The following is a 25989-nucleotide window of genomic DNA, read 5'->3' on the forward strand; positions in this document are numbered from 1 at the left end:
TCCCCCCAACTGATGTTCTCTGGTTAACAGTCCTGCGTGGGAACAGCAATGGATTTTAGTTACTGGTGCTAAAATCATATTCCTCTTAGCAGAAATCTTCATTACTTTCTGCTGTAGAGTAAATAGTACAAGCCAGCACTATTTTAAAATAACAAACTCTTGATAGAAGAAATAAAAAACTACAACTAACACCACATACTCTTTACCACCCCCGTGGAGATGCTACTTGTTCAGAGCGGCAAAGAGAATGACTGGGGGGGCGGAGCCTGAGGGGAGCTATATGGACAGCTCTGCTGTGTGCTCTCTTTGCCACTTCCTGTAGGGGAAGAGAATATCCCACAAGTAAGGATGAAGCCGTGGACCGGATACACCAATGTAGGAGAAATATACACAGTGGAATCAAGCATGGGGCCTATAATTGAGCTTTTGGAGGGAAAATTGCGTGAGCCCGCCTACTACCTGTCCCCCGTGACCAATAGGTTGTCCGGTATTTTTAAGGAGCACAGTTGGCAACCCTAATTTTCAGAGTAAGGTGGGTGCTATCAATTAGTATATTTTCATAGGTTACAGGGAACTAAAGATTGTTTATGCACTGAATAAACATATTGTATAAAAACCTTATCTTGCATTCCTTTAATATTTTCCGTCTTATAAAGCAGGGTTCTTCAAACTTATTTTCCCAAGACCCAGTGCTATGAAACCACATATTTATTGTTACCCTATTTTTATATTTGGTAATATACAAGATAGCTGCAATTTTTTGGCAAAGTGACTAAAATGTGTGCGTGCTTTATTCCTGGTTTTAGTCAAACTTGAAAGTGTTGTAAAAGGTATTAACAGACACACATCCCACACACACTCTCATACAACACACATTTCTACAACTACGTCACTACCCAGTAATGGGTTCCGAGCCGTGGTTTGATGAACCCTGTTATTAAGGATACAAGCTTGGGAGAGAATAGGCCTTTAAGGACACACTCTGCTTCACTAGATTTTATTACTAAATGACTGATCACTTATGTGTTGTCCTGTCTTGACCTGTCATTGTCTGCTGTATCAGGCTGAGCAGAGCTACAGAGCATGCGCTACATGTCGTTAAATAGTAGTAAGTTCTGCCTAAATAGAAAAGTGGCCAGGTGGTATGAAATCTAGGTGTATGACATGGCTCTGCTGAAAAGAACAATAGCTTCAGGTTAGATGTGGCTGGACATTACAGAAGAAAGGAACATTTAGGGCCAGATAACAAGTTGTGTAATTCGCTGTGTACATTACCTTGCATACGCATTGCTGGGAAGCATTGTGCTCATGAGAGTGCACTTTCATAGGGTCCTATGGGAGCATTGTTCTAATACCATCAGAGATACATATAATAAATATACATATATATTTACTGGGAACACACAGTTCCCATAGACCACAATGTAAAGGCACTTTAAAAAAGGTTAATTGTATAGGTGCTATAAACAGCCACTTGTAATGGCCGATTAATTATAGGGCACCTGCAAACTTGAAATCTAGCCCTTAGTGTCCATTTAAAAGAAATTAAAAACAAAATTAACTTTTTGTGGTTCAGACACAGCATGCAATTTTAAGAAACTTTTAAATTCACTTCTATTGTCAAATGTGCTTTGTACTCCAATATCCATTTGTTGAAAAGCATATGCATATATGATCAGCAGCAATGCACTACCGGATGCTAGCTGGTAATTGGTGGCTACATACGTTTGTCTCTTGTCATTGGCTCACCAGATGTGTTCTGCTAACTTCCAGTAGTGCAGAGCAACTCTGGAGAGGACTTTACATATGAGTTTATTTAATTTGCAAGGGTTAATCACAGTTATACACAAGCAACAGTGCAATAATAAAATATTCTTACATTAGAGCATTTAATTTTGCACTTTGATGGAGGCCTAGATATATGTGGCCAACCATAATACACACAACAACCAGTGTGATGGTTTAAGTGGCTAACCCCTTGGTTGCCAAGGAAAGCTGCAATATGAGAACAAAGCCTTGCAGCTCTCTATGAGCAAAGGAGGTAATGCATCAATTGCAGTACTCGTTCATATCTCAGGGTCCAGATCCCAGTTTCTTTAGGCAAAACATGGACACAAAAGCCCAACTTTAAACACACTTTATTATTTCCCATACAAAGTTGTGGAACCTAATTTACTAACATTCTATTTATAATAATTTGTAAAAAAAAAAAATACATCAAGAAAATGTTTATTTTTCAATCCATATTCCAATTAATCAACTAACTTGATTACCGCTAGGAACAATGTCAGTATTTTTTTGTTTACCGAATGCATTGTTACTGCACCTGTTCTGATACAGGTCCTCATCAGAAATACTTAAAACTACCAAAACACTCAAACATTTTCTCAGTTCTTTCTAAAAAAAGACATTTTAAAATGTATAACCAAGTTTTGTGTTTTGAAAAAAGGATGTTCTTGTGCTGAATAAGGCTTTTTGTTCTGTGGTAGTTTGAGCCAGTAAGCAGTAGAGTCCCAGGACACAGTTGCTAAACAGCTATTTAATCCTGTATATGCAAAAATATGTTTAATATGTTAAACTGTTGATCTTTCGTATACAATACAAAAAAGTAATGTGTTACAGATTTGCTTTCACTGACATATTTCTGAACTGATTTATTTTTTGTGACGTAACAGAGTAAATGAAAATCAAAAGAGATTGTTTTATATATCTCCATTTGGCTTGAATGTTTCTTTACATATACAGTTTGCCAGAGAGTGAAGAGGAGACCAAGGAGTCCTTGAAAGTTTACAAAAAGAGTACAAATTTTTTCATGGATTTTTTAAAACAAAGTTATCAAAATTTTCCAAACAAGTATTTTGAAAATTGACTGTGCTAGAATACATTTATAGGCAACACAAATGTTTTGATTAAAGCCTGAAAATTAAGAAAATGTAGATTTCATCATCACATTGAGCTTGCAGGATGTTAAAAAGGACAGAAAAGCCAAAAATTTTCGTTCATTTTAGGTTACACTAAAATGTCCCTTTAGCCTAAATCCTGAGCTATATTGTGTTTGTATTCTTATTAGAAAGTAGTTATTCAAGCAGTTTGTTTGTCCTTGCTTAGGCGAGCAGCAAGCTCTATTAATGTCCGTGTAGGCCGTCCTGACATCCCTTTGCGCAGGTAAGGCACCTCATCTTTGTTTGACATCACACCAGCTATATCTAGATGAGCCCAATGAGGGGATGTGACAAACTCTTTCAGAAACGCCGCAGCTGTGCAAGCTCCACCAGATCTGAGGGGGGAAAAAAAAAAAAAAAAAAAATCTGTGAGCTTCAGGAAAATTACACAACAATGTATATTTTGTTTCATTATATAATGTGACTAATAAGAGTGCATAAAAATATGCCTCAAATTGCTGTAGCAAAATATTTTTGTGACTTATACAGCGCAATAAAAGAAGGCAAGCTCGCTAAACCAGTGACTAGTGTGTAAGGTTAATTAGTACTGAATGATTAGGGGTGCAAATTAGGGCACAGAAACGTTTCGGCCAAAAATGGCATTATTGGATTTTTCGGCAAAGTGCATCCTGGATTTTCGGGTTCGGTTTCGGTCTAGAATTTCCATTTCGGTGCATCACTAAAAAAAAAACCTAACACTAAACTCCCACAATCCACTTACAGTTTTTGAAGTCCCGCTTGAACGATCTTCATCCAGACGGAGAGAAGTCTTTATCCAGTTGGCCTCTTCAATCTTCATCCAGGTGGCATCTTCTATCTTGATCCTGGTGGCGCGGAGCAGGTCCATCCTAAAGACATCCGGCGCGGAGCATCCTCTTCATATGGCCGCCACCGTACACTGAATCTTCAATGCAAGTTACGCGATTCAAAATGGCATCCCTTGCATTCCTATTGGCGGAAAGATTTGAATCAGCCAATAGGATTTAAGCAGTTTTAATTCTATTGGATGATGAATCAGCCAATATAATTAAAGCTGCTAAAATCCTATTGGCTGATTTGAATCCTATTGGCTTCTCGCCGCTTGGATGGTAACAATGGTAAAATTTAGTAAATGTATGCAAAGAAGACCAAGTTCCTGCTTTGCAAATCTGATCAACTCAAGCTTCATTCTTAAAAGTCCACGAAGTGGCAAATGATCTAGTAGAATGAGCTGTAATTCTCTGAGGCGGGGGTGTCCCGCCTCCAAATAAGCCTTGTGAATCAAAAGCTTTAACCAAGATGCTAAAGAAATGGCAGAGGCTTTCTGACCTTTCCTAGAACCAGAAAAGACAACAAATAGACTAGAAGTCTTCCTGAAATCTTTAGTAGCCTCAACATAGTATTTCAAAGCTCTTACCACATCCAAAGAGTGTAACAATTTCTCAAGAGAATTCTTAGGATTCGGTCACAAGGAAGGAACAACTATATCCCTACTAATGTTGTTAGAATTCACAACCTTAGGAAGAAATTTAAACAAAGTCCGCAAAACAGCTTTATCCTGATGAGCAGACAATTCAGAAACTCTTCTAGCAGAAGAGATAGCCAAAAGGAACAACACTTTCCAAGAAAGTAATTTAATATCCAAAGAATGCATAGACTCAAAAGGAGGAGCCTGCAAAGCCTTCAAAACCAAATTAAGACTCCATGGAGGAGAAATAGACTTAATAACAGGCTTGATACGAACCAAAGCCTGAACAAAACAGTGAATATCAGGTAGTTTGCTCTTTCTGTTTTATTTCATAGAAAGATTGCTAGAGATTTGTCCCTTCAAAGTACTTGCAGACAAACCTTTATCTAAACCGTCTGAAGAAACTGTAAAATTCTAGAAATTCTAAAAGAATGCCAAGAGAATTTATGAGAACTCCATGAAATATAGGTTTTCCAAACCTGATAATAAATCTTCCTAGAAACAGACTTACGAGCCTGCAACATAGTATTAATCACTGAGTCAGAGAAACCTCTATGACTAAGCACTAGGCGTTCAATTTCCAGGCCTTCAAATTTAGAGATTTGAGATCCTGATGGAAAAACGGCCCTTGAGACAGAAGGTCTGACCTTAAAGGAAGTGGCCAAGGCTGGCAACTGGACATCCGGACAAGATCCACATACCAAAACCTGTAAGGCCATGCTGGTGCTATCAGAAACACATGCGATTGTTCCATTATGATCATGGAGATCACCCTTGGAAGAAGAACTAGAGGTGGAAAAATATAAGCAAGTTGGTAAGACCAAGGAACTGCTAACGCATCCACCATCTCCACCTGAGGATCCCTGGACCTAGAAAGGTATCTGGGAAGTTTCTGGTTTAAATGGGAAGCCATTAAATCTATTTCTGGAAGACCCCACATCTGTACAATCTGAAAAAACACATCTGGATGGAGAGACCACTCCTCTGGATGTAAAGTCTGATGGCTGAGATAATCCGCCTCCCAATTGTCTACACCTGGGATATGAATTGCAGAGATTAGACAGGAGTTGGATTCCGCCCAAGAAAGTATCTGTGATACTTCTTTCATTGCTAAAGGACTGCGAGTCCCTCCCTGATGATTGACATATGCCACAGTTGTGATATTGTCTGTCTGAAAGCAAATTAATAATTATCTCTTTAATAGAGGCTAAGCCTGAAGAGCCCTGAAAATAGCACGGAGTTCTAAAATATTGATTGGTAACCTTGCCTCTAGAGGATTCCAAACCCCTTGCGCTGTCAGAGACCCCCAGACAGCTCCCTAACCTGAAAGACTTGCATCTATCGAGACTACAGTCCAGGAAGGACAAACAAAAGAGGCCCTTGCACAATACGATGATGGTCTAACCACCAAGTCAGAGAGAGTAGAATGCTGGGATTTAAGAATATTAATTGTGCACCATTGATTCAGCATGCAAAGCTGCAGAGGTCTCATATGAAAACGAGCAAAGGGGATCGTGTCTGATGCTGCAGTCATGAGACCTAAAACTTCCATGCATATAGCCACTGAAGGGAATGATCGAGACTGAAGGTTTCGACAGGCTGAAACCAATTTCATTCATCTCATGTCTGTTAAAGACCAAGTCATGGACACTGAATCTATTTGGAAACCTAAAAAGGTGACCTTTGTCTGAGGAATCAAGAAACTTTTTGGTAAATTGATCCTCCAACCATGTCTTTGAAAAAAACAACACTAGTTGATTTGTGTGAGATTTTGCTAAATGAAAATATTGAGCCAGTACCAAGACATCATCCAAATAAGGAAACACCGCAATACCCTGCTCTCTGATTACAGATAGAAGGGCACCAAGAACCTTTAAAAAGATTCTTGGAGCTGTCGCTAGGCCAAATGGAAGAGCGACAAATTGGTAATGCTTGTCTAGAAAAGAGAATCTCAGAAACCGATAGTGATCTGGATGAATCGGAATATGAAGATAAGCGTTTAGTAAGTCTATTGTGTACATGTAATGACATTGTTGAACAAAAGGTAGAATAGTCCTTATAGTCACCATCTGAAAGTTGGAACACCTTACAAAACGATTAAAAAACTTCAGATCCAGAACTGGTCTGAATTAATTTTCTTTCTTTGGGACAATGAATAGATTTGAATAAAACCCCAGACCCTGTTCCTGAAGCAGAACTGGTATAATTACCCCTGAAAGCGCCAGATCTGAAACACACTTCAGGAAAGCCTGAGCTTTCACAGGATTTGTTGAACCTGAGAGAGAAAGAATCTTCTCACAGGAGGTCTTACTCTGAAACCTATTCGATACCCTTGAGAAACAATGCTCTGAATACACTGATTTTGAACAGAATCTGCCCAAATGTCTTGAAATAATTTCAATCTGCCCCCCACCAGCTGAACTGGATTGAGGGCCGCACCTTCATGCGGACTTGGGGGCTGGCTTTGATTTCTTAAAAGCCTTGGATTTATTCCAACCTGAAGATGGCTTCCAATTGGAACCAGAGTCCTTAGGGGAAGGAGTGGTTTTCTGTTCTCTATTATGAGGAAAGGAACGAAAACAATTAGAAGCTTTAGATTTACCCTTAGATGTTTTATCTTGAGGCAAAAAACTCCCTTCCCCCAGTGATAGTGGAAATAATAGAATCCTACTGAGAGCCAAATAAATTATTACCCTGGAAAGATAGAGCTAGTAATCTAGATACCATGTCAGCATTCTAAGATTTAAGCCATAAAGCTCTTCTAGCTAAAATAGCTAGACATAGATTTAACATTAATCTTGATGATAGCAAAAATAGCATCAGATAAAATGATTAGCATATTGAAGCAAACTAATAATGCTAGACAAATCAGGATCTGCTTTCTGATGTGCTAAGCTATCCAACCAAAAAGTTGAAGCAGCTGAAACATCAGCCATAGAAATGGCAGGTCTGAAAATATATGAAAAAACAAAGGCAGTGGTGCTGCTGCCTTTGGTTTTTCATGTATGTACTTGGGTCTTTGGTGTGAGGCCTGGCAGTAAGCACACTACACTGGTGCTGGATTACCTTAGACTTTCAGGTCTGAGAATATAGCCAGAATGTAAATAAGCTTTCCTTAGATAAGATTCAATCTTCCTATCTAAAGAATCCTTAAAAGAAGTACCATCTTCCATAGGAATAGTAGTACATTTTGCAAGAGTAGAAATTGCCCCATCAACCTTGGGGACCTTTCCCCAAAACTCCAATTTAGCCACTGGTAAAGGATACAACTTCTTGAACCTAGAGGAAGGATTAAAAGAAGCACCAGGCTTAGACCATTCCTTAACAATCACATCAGAAACAGCATCTGGAACAGGAAAAACTTCAGGAGTAATAACAGGAGGTTTAAAAACAGAATTTAAACGCTTACTGGATTTGTTATCAAGAGGATCAGACTCCTCAATATCCAAAGTAACCAATACTTCTTTCAATAAAGAACAAATATATTCAATCTTAAAAAAGATAAGAAAATTTATCAATTTCAATATCTGAAGTAGGATCTTCTGAACCAGAGAGATCCTCTTCAGAGGATATTTCAGTATGTTGTCGCTCATTACAAATTTCATCAGACTTATGAGAAGTTTTAAAAGACCTTTTACGTTTATTAGAAGGTAGAATAGCAGACAAAGCCTTCTGTATTGCATTAGCAATATAATTTTTCATATCAACAGGGATATCATGTACATTAGATGTTGAGGGAACAACACGTGCTGTAGTAGTACTAATAGAAACATTATCGGCATGCAAAAGCTTATCATGACAACGGTTACATAATATAGCCGGAGATATAATCTCAGCTTGCTTACAACAGGTACACTTAGCTTTGGTAGAACTGTGTTCTACAGTATCTTCTGAGGCAGGGTCAGGACATCTTTGCAAAAATGTAAAAGAAAAAATAACATTTAAACAAATATCCAATTTCCTCATATAGCAGTTTCAGGAATGGGAAAAAATGCATATGCTAAATAGGCAGAAAAGCAAACAGCATAGCCCTCTAGAGTATAAAGCAAAAAGGAAGTGGGGTAGAAAGACTAAATAATATTTGGCGGCAAATATAACGCACAACGCAAATAGTAATGAAAACAATTTTTTGCGCCAACTAACATCCGGAAACAAACGCGTCTTCGCGCCAAACAACCCAACGTCAACTAAGACGCAGGAAATGACGAAACTTGCGTCACTGTAGACGAAAATTTGCGCCAAAAAAGTTTTGCGCCAAAAATGACGCAATAAATAACAGCATTATTGCGCCCTTGCGAGCTTAGTTCGCCCGCAAAAATAAGGAAAAGCAAGTCTAATTGGAGAAAAAAACATAATTTATGCTTACCTGATAAATTCCTTTCTTCTGTAGTGTGATCAGTCCACGGGTCATCATTACTTCTGGAATATTACTCCTCCCCAACAGGAAGTGCAAGAGGATTCACCCAGCAGAGCTGCATATAGCTCCTCCCCTCTACGTCACTCCCAGTCATTCGACCAAGGACCAACGAGAAAGGAGAAGCCAAGGGTGTAGTGGTGACTGGAGTATAAATTAAAAAATATTTACCTGCCTTAAAAACAGGGCGGGCCGTGGACTGATCACACTACAGAAGAAAGGAATTTATCAGGTAAGCATAAATTATGTTTTCTTCTGTTAAGTGTGATCAGTCCACGGGTCATCATTACTTCTGGGATACCAATACCAAAGCAAAAGTACACGGATGACGGGAGGGATAGGCAGGCTCTTTATACAGAAGGAACCACTGCCTGAAGAACCTTTCTCCCAAAAATAGCCTCCGAGGAAGCAAAAGTGTCAAATTTGTAAAATTTGGAAAAAGTATGAAGCGAAGACCAAGTTGCAGCCTTGCAAATCTGTTCAACAGAGGCCTCATTCTTGAAGGCCCAAGTGGAAGCCACAGCTCTAGTAGAATGAGCTGTAATTCTTTCAGGAGGCTGCTGTCCAGCAGTCTCATAAGCTAAACGTATTATGCTACGAAGCCAAAAGGAAAGAGAGGTAGCAGAAGCCTTTTGACCTCTCCTCTGACCAGAGTAAACGACAAACAGAGAAGACGTTTGTCGAAATTCCTTAGTTGCCTGTAAGTAAAATTTTAGGGCACGAACTACGTCCAGATTGTGCAGTAGACGTTCCTTCTTCGAAGAAGGATTTGGACACAAAGAAGGAACAACAATCTCTTGATTGATATTCCTGTTAGTGACTACCTTAGGTAAGAACCCAGGTTTAGTACGCAGAACTACCTTATCCGAATGAAAAATCAAATAAGGAGAATCACAATGTAAGGCTGATAACTCAGAGACTCTTCGAGCCGAGGAAATAGCCATTAAAAATAGAACTTTCCAAGATAACAACTTTATATCAATGGAATGAAGGGGTTCAAACGGAACGCCCTGTAAAACGTTAAGAACAAGGTTTAAGCTCCATGGCGGAGCAACAGTTTTAAACACAGGCTTAATCCTGGCCAAAGCCTGACAAAAAGCCTGAACGTCTGGAACTTCTGACAGACGTTTGTGTAACAGAATGGACAGAGCTGAGATCTGTCCCTTTAATGAACTAGCAGATAAACCCTTTTCTAAACCTTCTTGTAGAAAAGACAATATCCTAGGAATCCTAACCTTACTCCATGAGTAACCTTTGGATTCACACCAATATAGGTATTTACGCCATATCTTATGGTAAATCCTTCTGGTAACAGGCTTCCTAGCCTGTATTAAGGTATCAATAACTGACTCAGAAAACCCACGTCTTGATAAAATCAAGCGTTCAATTTCCAAGCAGTCAGCTTCAGAGAAGTTAGATTTTGATGTTTGAAAGGACCCTGTATCAGGAGATCCTGTTTCAGAGGTAGAGACCAAGGTGGACAGGATGACATGTCCACCAGGTCTGCATACCAAGTCCTGCGTGGCCATGCAGGTGCTATTAGAATCACTGATGCTCTCTCCTGTTTGATTCTGGCAATCAATCGAGGAAGCATCGGGAAGGGTGGAAACACGTAAGCCATCCTGAAGTCCCAAGGTGCTGTCAGGGCATCTATCAGGACTGCTCCTGGATCTCTGGATCTGGACCCGTAACGAGGAAGCTTGGCGTTCTGTCGAGACGCCATGAGATCTATTTCTGGTTTGCCCCCACGTCGAAGTATTTGGGCAAAGACCTCCGGATGAAGTTCCCACTCCCCCGGATGAAAAGTCTGACGACTTAAGAAATCCGCCTCCCAGTTCTCCACTCCCGGGATGTGGATTGCTGACAGGTGGCAAGAGTGAGACTCTGCCCAGCGAATTATCTTTGATACTTCCATCATAGCTAGGGAGCTTCTTGTCCCTCCCTGATGGTTGATGTAAGCTACGGTCGTGATGTTGTCCGACTGAAACCTGATGAACCCCCGAGTTGTCAACTGGGGCCAAGCCAGGAGTGCATTGAGAACTGCTCTCAATTCCAGAATGTTTATTGGCAGGAGACTCTCCTCCTGACTCCATTGTCCCTGAGCCTTCAGAGAATTCCAGACGGCACCCCAACCTAGAAGGCTGGCGTCTGTTGTTACAATTGTCCAGTCTGGTCTGCTGAATGGCATCCCCCTGGACAGATGTGGCCGAGAAAGCCACCATAGAAGAGAATTTCTGGTCTCTTGATCCAGATTCAGAGAAGGGGACAAGTCTGAGTAATCCCCATTCCACTGACTTAGCATGCACAGTTGCAGTGGTCTGAGGTGTAAGCGTGCAAAGGGTACTATGTCCATTGCCGCTACCATTAAGCCGATTACCTCCATGCATTGAGCCACTGACGGGTGTTGAATGGAATGAAGGGTGCGGCAAGCACTTTGAAGTCTTGTTAGCCTGTCCTCTGTCAGGTAAATCTTCATTTCTACAGAATCTATAAGAGTCCCCAGGAAGGGAACTCTTGTGAGTGGAACGAGTGAACTTTTCTTTTCGTTCACCTTCCATCCATGTGACCTTAGAAATGCCAGTACTAACTCTGTATGAAACTTGGCAGTTTGAAAGCTTGAAGCTTGTATCAGAATGTCGTCTAGGTATGGAGCTACCGAGATTCCCCGCGGTCTTAGAACCGCCAGAAGAGCACCCAGAACCTTTGTGAAGATTCTTGGAGCTGTAGCCAATCCGAATGGAAGAGCCACAAACTGGTAATGCCTGTCTAGGAAGGCAAACCTTAGGTACCGGTAATGATCTTTGTGAATCGGTATGTGAAGGTAAGCATCTTTTAAATCTACAGTGGTCATGTACTGACCCTCTTGGATCATAGGTAAAATTGTCCGAATAGTCTCCATCTTGAACGATGGAACTCTTAGGAATTTGTTTAGTATCTTTAAGTCCAGGATTGGTCTGAAAGTTCCCTCTTTTTTGGGAACCACAAACAGATTTGAGTAAAACCCTTGTCCCTGTTCCGACCGTGGAACTGGATGGATTACTCCCATTAACAAGAGCTCTTGTACGCAGCGTAGAAACGCCTCTTTCTTTGTCTGGATTGTTGACAACCTTGACAGATGAAATCTCTCTCTTGGAGGAGAGTATTTGAAGTCCAGAAGGTATCCCTGAGATATTATCTCTAGCGCCCAGGGATCCTGGACATCTCTTGCCCAAGCCTGGGCGAAGAGAGAAAGTCTGCCCCCCACTAGATCCGATCCCGGATCGGGGGCCCTCAATTCATGCTGTTTTAGGGGCAGCAGCAGGTTTCCTGGCCTGCTTGCCCTTGTTCCAGGACTGGTTAGGTTTCCAGCCTTGTCTGTAGCGAGCAACAGCTCCTTCCTGTTTTGGTGCAGAGGAAGTTGATGCTGCTCCTGCTTTGAAATTACGAAAGGAACGAAAATTAGACTGTCTAGCCTTAACTTTGGCTTTGTCCTGAGGCAGGGCATGGCCTTTACCTCCTGTAATGTCAGCGATAATCTCTTTCAACCCGGGCCCGAATAAGGTCTGCCCTTTGAAAGGTATATTAAGCAATTTAGACTTAGAAGTAACATCAGCTGACCAGGATTTTAGCCACAGAGCCCTGCGTGCCTGAATGGCGAATCCTGAATTCTTCGCCGTAAGTTTAGTTAAATGTACTACGGCCTCCGAAATGAATGAATTAGCTAGTTTAAGGACTCTAAGCCTGTCCGTAATGTCGTCCAGAGTAGCTGAACTAATGTTCTCTTCCAAAGACTCAATCCAGAATGCCGCTGCAGCCGTGACCGGCGCAATGCATGCAAGGGGTTGCAATATAAAACCTTGTTGAACAAACATTTTCTTAAGGTAACCCTCTAATTTTTTATCCATTGGATCTGAAAAAGCACAGCTATCCTCCACCGGGATAGTGGTACGCTTAGCTAAAGTAGAAACTGCTCCCTCCACCTTAGGGACCGTTTGCCATAAGTCCCGTGTGGTGGCGTCTATTGGAAACATTTTTCTAAATATCGGAGGGGGTGAGAACGGCACACCAGGTCTATCCCACTCCTTAGTAACAATTTCAGTAAGTCTCTTAGGTATAGGAAAAACATCAGTACTCGCCGGTACCGCAAAATATTTATCCAACCTACACATTTTCTCTGGTATTGCAACTGTGTTACAATCATTCAGAGCCGCTAACACCTCCCCTAGTAATACACGGAGGTTTTCCAGCTTAAATTTAAAATTTGAAATATCTGAATCCAGTCTGTTTGGATCAGAACCGTCACCCACAGAATGAAGTTCTCCGTCCTCATGTTCTGCCACCTGTGACGCAGTGTCTGACATGGCCCTAATATTATCAGCGCACTCTGTTCTCACCCCAGAGTGATCACGCTTACCTCTTAGTTCTGGTAATTTAGCCAAAACTTCAGTCATAACAGTAGCCATATCCTGTAATGTGATTTGTAATGGCCGCCCAGATGTACTCGGCACTACAATCTCACGCACCTCCCGAGCGGGAGATGCAGGTACTGACACGTGAGGCGAGTTAGTCGGCATAACTCTCCCCTCGTTGTTTGGTGAAATTTGTTCAATTTGTACAGATTGACTTTTATTTAAAGTAGCATCAATACAGTTAGTACATAAATTTCTATTGGGCTCCACTTTGGCATTGCAACAAATGACACAGGTATCTTCCTCTGAATCAGACATGTTTAACACACTAGCAAATAAACTTGCAACTTGGAATACAATTCTATTAGAATATTATTAAAAACGTACTGTGCCTTTAAGAAGCACAGAAGATCTATGACAGTTGAAAATTATTAAATTGAAACAGTTATAGCCTCAATCCTTGTAAACAACACAACTTTAGCAAAGGTTTAATCCCATTAGCAAAAGACAACTAATTCTGAAAGCAGGAAAAAATTACAGAATAAACGTTTTTTATCTCAGTCAACTATAATCTCACAGCTCTGCTGAGAGAAATTACCTCCCTCAAAATAAGTTTTGAAGACCCCTGAGTTCTGTAGAGATGAACCGGATCATGCAGGAAATACAATGAGTTGCTGACTGAAATTTCTGATGCGTAGCAAAAGCGCCAAAAAACGGCCCCTCCCCCTCACACACAGCAGTGAGAGAGAACAGAAACTGTCAGAAAAAAGATTAAGCAACTGCCAAGTGGAAAAATAGTGCCCAAACATTTATTCACTCAGTACCTCAGCAAATGAAAACGATTTTACATTCCAGCAAAAACGTTAAACATAATTTCTTATTTATTAAAAGGCTTTATGTACTTCTTACAGTGTAATTCTAGTGAAGTACCATTCCCCAGAATACTGAAGTGTAAAGTATACATACATGACATTATATCGGTATGGCAGGATTTTCTCATCAATTCCATTGTCAGAAAATAAAAGCTGCTACATACCTCTATGCAGATTCATCTGCCCGCTGTCCCCTGATCTGAAGTTTACCTCTCCTCAGATGGCCGAGAAACAGCAATATGATCTTAACTACTCCGGCTAAAATCATAGTAAAACTCTGGTAGATTCTTCTTCAAACTCTGCCAGAGAGGTAATAACACACTCCGGTGCTATTTTAAAATAACAAACTTTTGATTGAAGGTATAAAACTAAGTATAATCACCATAGTCCTCTCACACATCCTATCTAGTCGTTGGGTGCAAGAGAATGACTGGGAGTGACGTAGAGGGGAGGAGCTATATGCAGCTCTGCTGGGTGAATCCTCTTGCACTTCCTGTTGGGGAGGAGTAATATTCCAGAAGTAATGATGACCCGTGGACTGATCACACTTAACAGAAGAAAGTAAATTTATTCTTACCTGATAAATTGGTTTCTTTTACGATACGTGCACGGATTTCATCCTTGCTTGTGGGATATAACCTCCTGGTCAGCAGGAGGAGGCAAAGAGCACCACAGCAGAATGAATATATATATCCTCCCTTCCCTCCCACTCCAGTCATTCGACCGAAGTTAGGAAGAGAAAGGAAAAGCCAAGGTGCAGAGGTGACTGAAGTTTAACAAAATGAAAGAGCTGTTATATAATAAAAACAGGGTGGGCCGTGGACTCATCGTATCGTAAAAGAAACAAATTTATCAGGTAAGAATAAATTTCCTTTTCTTTTACAAGATACGATGAGTCCACGGATTTCATCCTTACTTGTGGGATACAATACTAAAGCTATAGTACACGGATGAAACGGGAGGGACAAGACAGGCACCACTGCTTGAAGAACCTTTTCCAAAAACAGCCTCAGCGGAGGCAAAAGTATCCAATTTGAAAATTTTAGAAAAAGAGTGAAGAAAAAACCAAGTTGCAGCATTGCAAATCTGGTCAACAGAAGCATCATTCATGAATGCCTATGAAGAAAAAACGGCCTTAGTGGAACGAGTCGTAATTCTTTCAGGAGGCTGCTGTCCAGCAGTCTCATATGCCAAAAAGATGATACTCTTCAGCCAAAAAGAAATAGAGGTAGCCGTAGCTTTCTGACCCCTATGTTTCCTTGAAAAAAAACAACAAACAAGGAAGACGATTGTCGAAAATCCTTAGTCGCTTGTAAGTAGAACTTTAAAGCATGAATTACATCAATTCTGAGAAGGATTAGGATACAAGGAAGGAATGACAATCTCTTGATCAATATTCTAGAAACAACCAGGTTTAGAACGTAACACCACCTTATCCAAATGAAAAATAAGGTAAGGGGAATTATATTGAAAAGCCGAAGTCTCAGATATTCTTCGAACAGAAGAATAGCAACCAGAAGTAAAACTTCTTAAGATAATAACTCAGTATCTTAAGGAATGCATAGGTTCAAACGTAGCCGCTTGAAGAACTTTAATAACTAAAGTCAAACTCCAAGGAGGAGCAAGTAGTCTAAACACAGCTCTGATTCTAGTCAGAGCCTGACAAAAAGATTGCACAACTGGAACAGCTGCCAAACGCTTATATAACAAAACAGATAAAGCAGAGATCTGTCCCTATAAGGAACTTGCCGATACCCCTTTTTCCAATCCTTCTTGGAGAAAAGACCAAATCCTGGGAATCCTAACCCTACTCCATGAGTAGCCCTTGGATTCACACCAAGAAAGATATTTACTCCATATCTTATGGTAAATCTACCTAGTAACAGGCCGACGTGCCTGAATTAAAGCATCTAAGACCGAATCAGAAAAACCTTGGTAGGAAAAATTAAGCGTCCAATCTCCAAGCATTCAGCTGCAGAGAAACTAGATTCGGGAGATGGAAGGAACCCTAAATGAGAAGGTCCTTCCTCAACGGAAGTTTCCAAGGTGACAGAGACGACATGTCTACCAAAGCGACATACCAAATCCTGCGAGATCCCGCAGGAGTGAAGAGGATCAACTGATGCCTTCCCCTGTTTGATTTGAGCAATAACCCGGGAGAAAAGAGTAAACGGGGGAAATAGATATGCTAGGCTGAAGGACCAAGGAACTGCCAAGGCATTTATCAGGTCGGCCTGGAGGACCGTGAACCTGGACCCGCATCTCGGGAACTTGGCATTCTAACAAAAAGCCATGAGATCCAACTCCGGCCGACCCCATTTGAGAATCACATTGAAGAATATATCCGGAAAGAGTACCCACTCTCCCGGGTGAAAGGTCTGCTTAAAAAACCGTCTCCCAGTCGTCCACACCTGGGATGTGGATCACTGACAGATGGCAATAATAGGCCTGATGAATAGAACCGAAGCCAACTGAGGCCAGGTCTGAAGGGCATCGAAGATCGCCCTCAAATCTAGGATGTTGATGGGAAGGAAAGACTCTGAATGTATACTAACACCTCACTTTACCTCTTCCTATCACTAACACAGGCAAAGAGAATGACTGGAGTGGGAGGGAAGGGAGGAGCTATATATACAGCTCTGCTGTGGTGCTCTTTGCCTCCTCCTGCTGACCAGGAGGTGATATCCCACAAGTAAGGATGAAATCCGTCGACTCATCGTATCTTGTAAAAGAAAGACTAAACCCCAGGTAAAAAAAAAAATAGCTTCCTAAAACATGATTCCCATACTGAAACTGTTAGATTGCAAAGGGAAATATGCATTGACCTGACTCATGGCAAATATAAGTAAATACATATATTTAAAACTTTATATTAAAGCATAAAGCGCCAAACATAGCTGAGAGTGTCTAAAATAATGATACATACTTACCGAAAGACACCCATCCACATATAGCAGACAGCCAAACCAGTACTGAAAACTATCAGCAGAGGTAATGGTATAAGAGTATATCGTCAATCTGAAAAGGGAGGTAGGAGATGAATCCCTACGACCTATAACAGAGAACCCTTGAAAAGATTTACCATGAGTGAAACCATAAAAATCAACAGGCAATACTCTCTTCATGTCCCTCTGACAAACACTGTACTCTGAGAGGAATTGGGCTTCAGAATGCTTAAAAGCGCTTATCATAGAAGAAATCGTAGAAATCAAGCACAAACTTACTTCACCTCCATAGGAGGCAAAGTTTGTAAAACTAAGGTGTAAGTGTGGTGGGAGGTGTATTTATAGGCATTTTGAGGTTTGGGAAACTTTGCCCCCTCCTGGTAGGAATGTATATCCTATACATCACTAGCTCATGGACTCTTGCCATTTACATGAAAGAAAGAGCAATTATCTTCAGGGCAATGCCCTACAAAAGGCCCTTTTAAGGGCCCTTAATATTTTGGCAGGTGGGGGTTTGTATACTGTTAGAGGGTGTGTGTTTTTTTGTAGCAAAAACATAATTTATGCTTACCTGATAAATTCCTTTCTTCTGTAGTGTGGTCAGTCCACGGGTCATCATTACTTCTGGGATATTAACTCCTCCCCAACAGGAAGTGCAAGAGGATCACCCAGCAGAGCTGCTATATAGCTCCTCCCCTCTACGTCACACCCAGTCATTCGACCGAGAACCAACGAGAAAGGAGAAGCCAAAGGGTGCAGTGGTGACTGGAGTATAATTTAAAAATTTAGACCTGCCATAAAAAAACAGGGCGGGCCGTGGACTGACCACACTACAGGAGAAAGGAATTTATCAGGTAAGCATAAATTATGTTTTCTCCTGTTAAGTGTGGTCAGTCCACGGGTCATCATTACTTCTGGGATACCAATACCAAAGCTAAAGTACACGGATGACGGGAGGGACAGGCAGGCTCTTTATACGGAAGGAACCACTGCCTGAAGAACCTTTCTCCCAAAAACAGCCTCTGAAGAAGCAAAAGTGTCAAATTTGTAAAATTTGGAAAAAGTATGAAGAGAAGACCAAGTTGCAGCCTTGCAAATCTGTTCAACAGAAGCCTCATTCTTAAAGGCCCAAGTGGAAGCCACAGCTCTAGTAGAATGAGCTGTAATTCTTTCAGGAGGCTGCTGTCCAGCAGTCTCATAAGCTAAACGTATTATGCTACGAAGCCAAAAAGAGAGAGAGGTAGCAGAAGCTTTTTGACCTCTCCTCTGACCAGAATAAACGACAAACAGGGAAGACGTTTGTCGAAAATCCTTAGTTGCCTGTAGATAAAATTTCAGGGACGGACTACATCTAGATTGTGTAGAAGACGTTCCTTCTTCGAAGAAGGATTAGGACACAAAGATGGAACAACAATCTCTTGATTGATGTTCCTGTTAGTGACCACCTTAGGTAAGAACCCAGGTTTAGTACGCAGAACTACCTTGTCTGAATGAAAAATCAGATAAGGAGAATCACAATGTAAGGCAGATAACTCAGAGACTCTTCGAGCCGAGGAAATAGCCATTAAAAACAGAACTTTCCAAGATAACAATTTGATATCAATGGAATGAAGGGGTTCAAACGGAACACCCTGTAAAACATTAAGAACTAAGTTCAAACTCCATGGTGGAGCAACAGTTTTAAACACAGGCTTAATCCTGGCCAAGGCCTGACAAAAAGCCTGAACGTCTGGAACCTCTGACAGACGTTTGTGTAAAAGAATGGACAGAGCTGAAATCTGTCCCTTTAAGGAACTAGCGGATAAACCCTTTTCTAAACCTTCTTGTAGAAAAGACAATATCCTAGGAATCCTAACCTTACTCCATGAGTAACTTTTGGATTCGCACCAATATAAGTATTTACGCCATATTTTAATGGTAAATCTTTCTGGTAACAGGCTTCCTAGCCTGTATTAAGGTATCAATTACTGACTCAGAAAAACCACGTTTTGATAAAATCAAGCGTTCAATTTCCAAGCAGTCAGCTTCAGAGAAATTAGATTTTGATGTTTGAAGGGACCCTGGATCAGAAGGTCCTGTCTCAGAGGCAGAGACCAGAGTGGACAGGATGACATGTCCACTAGATCTGCATACCAAGTCCTGCGTGGCCACGCAGGCGCTATTAGAATCACTGATGCTCTCTCCTGTTTGATTCTGGCAATCAATCGAGGAAGCAACGGGAAGGGTGGAAACACATAAGCCATCCCGAAGGTCCAAGGTGCTGTCAAGGCATCTATCAGGACCGCTCCCGGATCCCTGGATCTGGACCCGTAACAAGGAAGCTTGGCGTTCTGTCGAGACGCCATGAGATCTATCTCTGGTTTGCCCCAACGTCAAAGTATTTGGGCAAAGACCTCCGGATGAAGTTCCCACTCCCCCGGATGAAAAGTCTGACGACTTAGGAAATCCGCCTCCCAGTTCTCCACTCCCGGGATGTGGATTGCTGACAGGTGGCAAGAGTGAGACTCTGCCCAGCGAATTATCTTTGATACTTCCATCATCGCTAGGGAGCTTCTTGTCCCTCCTTGATGGTTGATGTAAGCTACAGTCGTGATGTTGTCCGACTGAAACCTGATGAACCCCCGAGTTGTTAACTGGGGCCAAGCCAGAAGGGCATAGAGAACTGCTCTCAATTCCAGAATGTTTATTGGCAGGAGACTCTCCTCCTGAGTCCATGATCCCTGAGCCTTCAGAGAATTCCAGACAGCACCCCAGCCTAGTAGGCTGGCGTCTGTTGTTACAATTGTCCAATCTGGCCTGCTGAATGGCATCCCCCTGGACAGATGCGGCCGAGAAAGCCACCATAGAAGAGAATTTCTGGTCTCTTGATCCAGATTCAGAGTAGGGGACAAATCTGAGTAATCCCCATTCCACTGACTTAGCATGCACAATTGCAGCGGTCTGAGATGTAGGCGTGCAAAGGGTACTATGTCCATTGCCGCTACCATTAAGCCGATCACCTCCATGCATTGAGCCACTGACGGGTGTTGAATGGAATGAAGGACACGGCATGCATTTTGAAGCTTTGTTAACCTGTCTTCTGTCAGGTAGATCTTCATTTCTACAGAATCTATAAGAGTCCCTAAGAAGGGAACTCTTGTGAGTGGAAAGAGAGAACTCTTCTTTTCGTTCACCTTCCATCCATGCGACCTTAGAAATGCCAGTACTAACTCTGTATGAGACTTGGCAGTTTGAAAGCTTGAAGCTTGTATCAGAATGTCGTCTAGGTACGGAGCTACCGAAATTCCTCGCGGTCTTAGTACCGCCAGAAGAGCACCCAGAACCTTTGTGAAGATTCTTGGAGCCGTAGCCAATCCGAATGGAAGAGCTACAAACTGGTAATGCCTGTCTAGGAAGGCAAACCTTAGATACCGGAAATGATCTTTGTGAATCGGTATGTGAAGGTAAGCATCCTTTAAATCCACTGTGGTCATGTACTGACCCTTTTGGATCATGGGTAGGATTGTCCGAATAGTTTCCATTTTGAACGATGGAACTCTTAGGAATTTGTTTAGGATCTTTAAATCCAAGATTGGCCTGAAGGTTCCCTCTTTTTTGGGAACCACAAACAGATTTGAGTAAAACCCCTGTCCATGTTCCAACCGCGGAACCGGATGGATCACTCCCATTAGTAAAAGATCTTGTACACAGCGTAGAAACGCCTCTTTCTTTAATTGGTTTGTTGACAACCTTGACAGATGAAATCTCCCTTTTGGGGGAGAGGATTTGAAGTCCAGAAGATATCCCTGAGATATGATCTCTAACGCCCAGGGATCCTGGACATCTCTTGCCCAAGCCTGGGCGAAGAGAGAAAGTCTGCCCCCCACTAGATCCGTTCCTGGATCGGGGGCCCTCGATTCATGCTGTCTTAGGGGCAGCAGCAGGTTTTCTGGCCTGCTTGCCCTTGTTCCAGGACTGGTTAGGTCTCCAGCCTTGTCTGTAGCGAGCAACAGCTCCTTCCTGTTTTGGAGCAGAGGAAGTTGATGCTGCTCCTGCCTTGAAATTACGAAAGGAACGAAAATTAGACTGTCTAGCCTTAGGTTTGGCTCTGTCTTGAGGCAGGGCATGGCCTTTACCTCCTGTAATGTCAGCGATAATTTCTTTCAAACCGGGCCCGAATAAGGTCTGCCCTTTGAAAGGTATGTTAAGTAATTTAGATTTAGAAGTAACGTCAGCTGACCAGGATTTTAGCCACAGTGCTCTGCGTGCCTGAATGGCGAATCCGGAATTCTTAGCCGTAAGCTTTGTTAAATGTACTACGGCATCTGAAACAAATGAATTAGCTAGCTTAAGTGTTTTAAGCTTGCTTGAAATCTCATCTATAGTTATTGAGTCAAGAGTCTCTTCCAGGGACTCGGACCAAAAAGCGGCCGCGGCCGAGACAGACGCAATACATGCAAGGGGTTGCAATATAAAACCTTGTTGAACAAACATTTTCTTAAGGTAACCCTCTAATTTTTTATCCATTGGATCTGAAAAGGCACAGCTATCCTCCACCGGGATAGTGGTACGCTTAGCCAGAGTAGAAACCGCTCCCTCCACCTTAGGGACCGTCTGCCATAAGTCCCGTGTGGTGGCGTCTATTGGAAACATTTTTCTAAACACAGGAGGGGGGGAAAAGGGTACACCGGGCCTATCCCACTCCTTAGTAATTATCTCTGTAAGCCTCTTAGGTATAGGAAATACGTCAGTACCGCATAGTATCTATCCAGCCTACATAATTTCTCTGGGATTGCAACGGTGTTACAATCATTCAGAGCTGCTAATACCTCCCCTAACAGTACACGGAGGTTTTAGAGTTTAAACTTAAAATTAGAAATGTCTGAATCCATTCTATTGGGATCAGAACCGTCACCTGCAGATTGAAGCTCTCCGTCCTCATGTTCTGCATACTGTGACGCAGTATCAGACATGGCCCTATTATTAACAGCGCACTCTGTTCTCACCCCAGAGTGATCACGCTTACCTCTAAGTTCTGGTAATTTAGACAAAACTTCAGTCATAACATTAGCCATATCCTGTAATGTGATTTGTAATGGCCGCCCTGATGTACTCGGCGTTACAATATCACGCACCTCCCGAGCGGGAGATGCAGGTACTGACACGTGAGGCGAGTTAGTCGGCATAACTCTCCCCTCGTTGTTAGGTGAATGATGTTCAATTTGTACAGATTGACTTTTATTTAAAGTAGCATCAATGCAATTAGTACATAAATTTCTATTGGGCTCCACTTTGGCTTTAGCACATATAGCACAGAGATATTCCTCTGAGTCAGACATGTTTAACACACTAGCAATTAAACTAGCAACTTGGAAATACTTTTCAAAGCAATTTACAAATAATATGAAAAACGTACTGTGCCTTTAAGAAGCACAGAAAAAAAGTTATGACAGTTGAGTAATAATAAACCGGAGAAACTATAACATCAAATTCTTTCCTGTAAAACACAATTTTAGCAAAGGATTGCCCCCATTAGCAATGGATAACTAACCCTGAATAGCAGAAAAAAAGTACAGAATATAAATGTTTTTTATCACAGTCAAAGCACAATCTCACAGGTCTGCTGTGAGTGATTACCTCCCTCAAACTAACTTTTGAAGACCCCTGAGCTCTGAAGAGACGAACCGGATCATGCAGGGAAGAAAACAGACTTGTGACTGAATTTTCTGATGCGTAGCAAAAGCGCCAAAATAGGCCGCTCCCCCTCACACACAACAGTGAGGGAGATCAGTAAACTGTCTTAAATTAAATAAAACGACCGCCAAGTGGAAAAAAAAAAAAAAAAACAGTGCCCAAACAATTTTTCACCCAGTACCTCAGATAATTAAACGATTTTAACATGCCAGCAAAAACGTTTAACATCAAATAAATGAAATGTCATTAGAAAGCCTGTTGCTAGTCGATCCCACTGCAAGTTAGGCTAAAGTCTTATGCATACAGTATTATCCCAGTGAAGTGCCATTCCCCAGAATACTGAAGTGTAAATATACATACATGACAGCCTGATACCAGTTGCTACTACTGCATTTAAGGCTGAGCTCACATTATATCGGTATGGCAGTATTTTCTCAGTCAATTCCATACTCAGAAAATAATATGCTGCTACATACCTCTTTGCAGGTTAACCTGCCCGCTGTCCCCTGATCTGAAGTTTACCTCACTCCTCAGATGGCCGAGAACAGCAAGATGATTTTAACTACGCCGGCTAAAATCATACAAAAACTCAGGTAGATTCTTCTTCAAATTCTACCTGAGAAGGAACAACACACTCCGGTGCTGTTTTAAAATAACAAACTTTTGATTGAAGGTATAAAACTAAGTATAATCACCACAGTCCTCTCACACATCCTATCTATTAGTTGGGTGCAAGAGAATGACTGGGTGTGACGTAGAGGGGAGGAGCTATATAGCAGCTCTGCTGGGTGATCCTCTTGCACTTCCTGTTGGGGAGGAGTTAATATCCCAGAAGTAATGATGACCCGTGGACTGACCACACTTAACAGGAGAAAGAGCTGTTTAACTTAGGGCAATGCCCTACAAAAGGCCCCTTTAAGATTAGGCTTTTTTATTTTGGGGTGTTTTTTTTTTAAGGGGTATTAGAACAGGAATAATTTTATTATTTTGGATAATTTCGTTTTTTTATTTTTTTGTAATGGTAGGGTTTCTTATTTTTTGTAATGGTAGGTTTTCTTATTTTTTGTAATTAGGTTTTAGTGTAAGGTAGCTTAGGTTTTATTTCCCAGGTAAGTTTGTATTTATTTTAACTAGGTAGTTAGTAAATAGTTAATAACTATTTATTTTAACTAGGCAGACTAGTTAGTATATAAACTTACCTGTGAAAAAAAAAAAAAACTAAGCTAGCTACAATATAAGTTATTAGTTATATTGTAGCTATCTTAGGTTTTATTTCACAGGTAAGTATGTATTTAGTTTTAAATAGGTATTATTTAGTTAATAATTGTAAATATAATTTAGATCTATTTTAATTATGTTAAAGTTAGGGGGCGTTAGGGTTAGGTTTAGGGGTAGGAGTAGGGGTTAATAGTTTAATTTAGGTTTAGTGGTTAATAGGTTTATTTAGTGGGAGGCCAAAGGTTTAGGGGTTAATAGCTTTATTTAGGTGGCGGCAATATCGGGAGCGGCAGATTAGGGGTTAATAACTGTAGGCAGGCGTCAGCGATGTCGGGGGCAGCAGATTAGGGGTGTTTAGACCAGGGGTTTATGTTAGGTTTAAAATGTATTTTCTTTTTCCCCATAGACATCAATGGGGCTGCGTTATGGAGCTTTTCTTTCCGCGATCGCAGACGTTAGGTTTTTTCTGACCCGCTCTTCCCATTGAGGTCTATGGGGAAAGCGTGCACGAGCACGTCAAATCAGGGCTTGTTTTTGGTGCGGCATGGAGCCTAAAAACCCCACATCACCCGCACAAGCCTGTTTTTTTTTTAAACTCGTAATGGCAGCGCTATAGGGGATTAAATAACGCCACTTTTGATGCGTTAGTTAATTTCCCTATATCGCTCAAAATTCGTAATCTAGGCGTATGTTAGCAAATCTAAAAAGAAAAGATTGGGTATTAATATATTTAGCCAAACACGTTACAGATCTAATGCGTGATTTGCATGTTTACCTGCTGTATTTTCCTACATTATTAAGGTCTGCAATTGCCGATTCTGTAACCTGTTTAGTGTAGTGTTCAAAAAGGGGCATCCTCCATACACGATCACCAGTCACTATACCAGCCTAGAACAAAAGCAGGAATAACATTTTATAAAAGACTAAAATAAAACAGAAGCTTTTGGTTCTGTTTTGAAGCAGGCAAAACAATTATAGTCATAGTGTCCCCCCCACACCTTTTGCTGTAGAGGAACTATAAAAAAAAAAAAATTTGCTCTTAGGCAAATCCAGCCTGTGAGGAACATTATTGGGTATGAATCACATGCTTCTGTTTATAGCAGTAGAGTTTACCGAGATGTGGGAATCCGGGTTCCTCTATTATTACCCTGAAGTGCAGAAGTGAGTTATTACTCTATATGTATAGTCACTCACTCTAGAACATTTACTATTTTCTATGTCAGTATTTAATGCTACATGTATGTATTTATTTTTTCTGGTACCTATATGTATTATATTAAAACAGCTTAGATATTTCTAATAAGAATTAAGCAACATGTTCAAGAACATAAAAGTGTGAACATGGTACTCAATATCAATTAAATATGATTGGTTAAAGGACAAGTAAATATTGTAGATTTGCATAAAAAAACAAATGTATGATCCAAAGACAATGCAATAGCACTTTCCGGCGAGCCTTCAGGAAACAGAAGTTATGAAGAAGTTTTTAAGCAGCAGTCTAAAGACCGCTGCTCCCTAACTTGTCCGCCTGCTCTGAGGCTGCGGAGAGAAATAAACCAGATCAAATACGATCGGGTTGATTGACACCCCCTGCTAGCGGCCGATTGCCCACAAATCTGTAGGGGGCGGCATTGCACCAGTAGTTCACAAGAACTGTTGGTGCAATGATAAATGCTGACAGCGTATGCCGTCGGCTTTTATCGATGTGCAGCAGACATGATACGCTACTTCGTATCATGTCCGCTCGCACATTGTTAAATATGCTCCTTAGTCTGAACTTCAAATTAAGTATTTCCACTCCTCCTGTATCATGTGACAATCATAAGCCAATCACAAATGCATATTCACATTTTGTTAGGGAAGTACATTTGAAAGTTGTTTAATTTTGACTTTAGTGTTCCTCAAAAGGGGGCTTCAACAGCCAACAAAATATTTACATACCAATAGTTGGAACACCTTTAAATTAGGTTTAATTAGTAAATTCATTTGGCTAAACTTTAGACATATATTTTTTAATAGCTCAATAAAGAAGTACAGGAGAGGAAATCAGCTTCAATACCTCACTTTTCTCTGCTGAATCTATGCAAAAC

General features: G+C 41.1%; 1 protein-coding gene across 1 annotated transcript in view; it reads right to left on the reverse strand.

The window, feature by feature from the left end:
* Nucleotides 1–2121: 2121 nt before the first annotated feature.
* LAP3 (leucine aminopeptidase 3) overlaps nt 2122–25989 on the reverse strand; it is a 96261-nt gene continuing 72393 nt past the window's right edge. Inside the window, exons 12-13 of the mRNA XM_053704110.1 lie at nt 24675–24787; nt 2122–3277 (exon numbers count right to left, since the gene is read on the reverse strand). Coding sequence (XP_053560085.1) covers nt 3082–3277; nt 24675–24787 — 309 coding nt within the window. The 3' untranslated portion in view covers nt 2122–3081. The remainder of the gene's footprint in view (nt 3278–24674; nt 24788–25989) is intronic.

This window comes from Bombina bombina, chromosome 2, assembly GCF_027579735.1.
Source record: "Bombina bombina isolate aBomBom1 chromosome 2, aBomBom1.pri, whole genome shotgun sequence".
NCBI classification, from domain to species: Eukaryota; Metazoa; Chordata; class Amphibia; order Anura; family Bombinatoridae; genus Bombina; species Bombina bombina.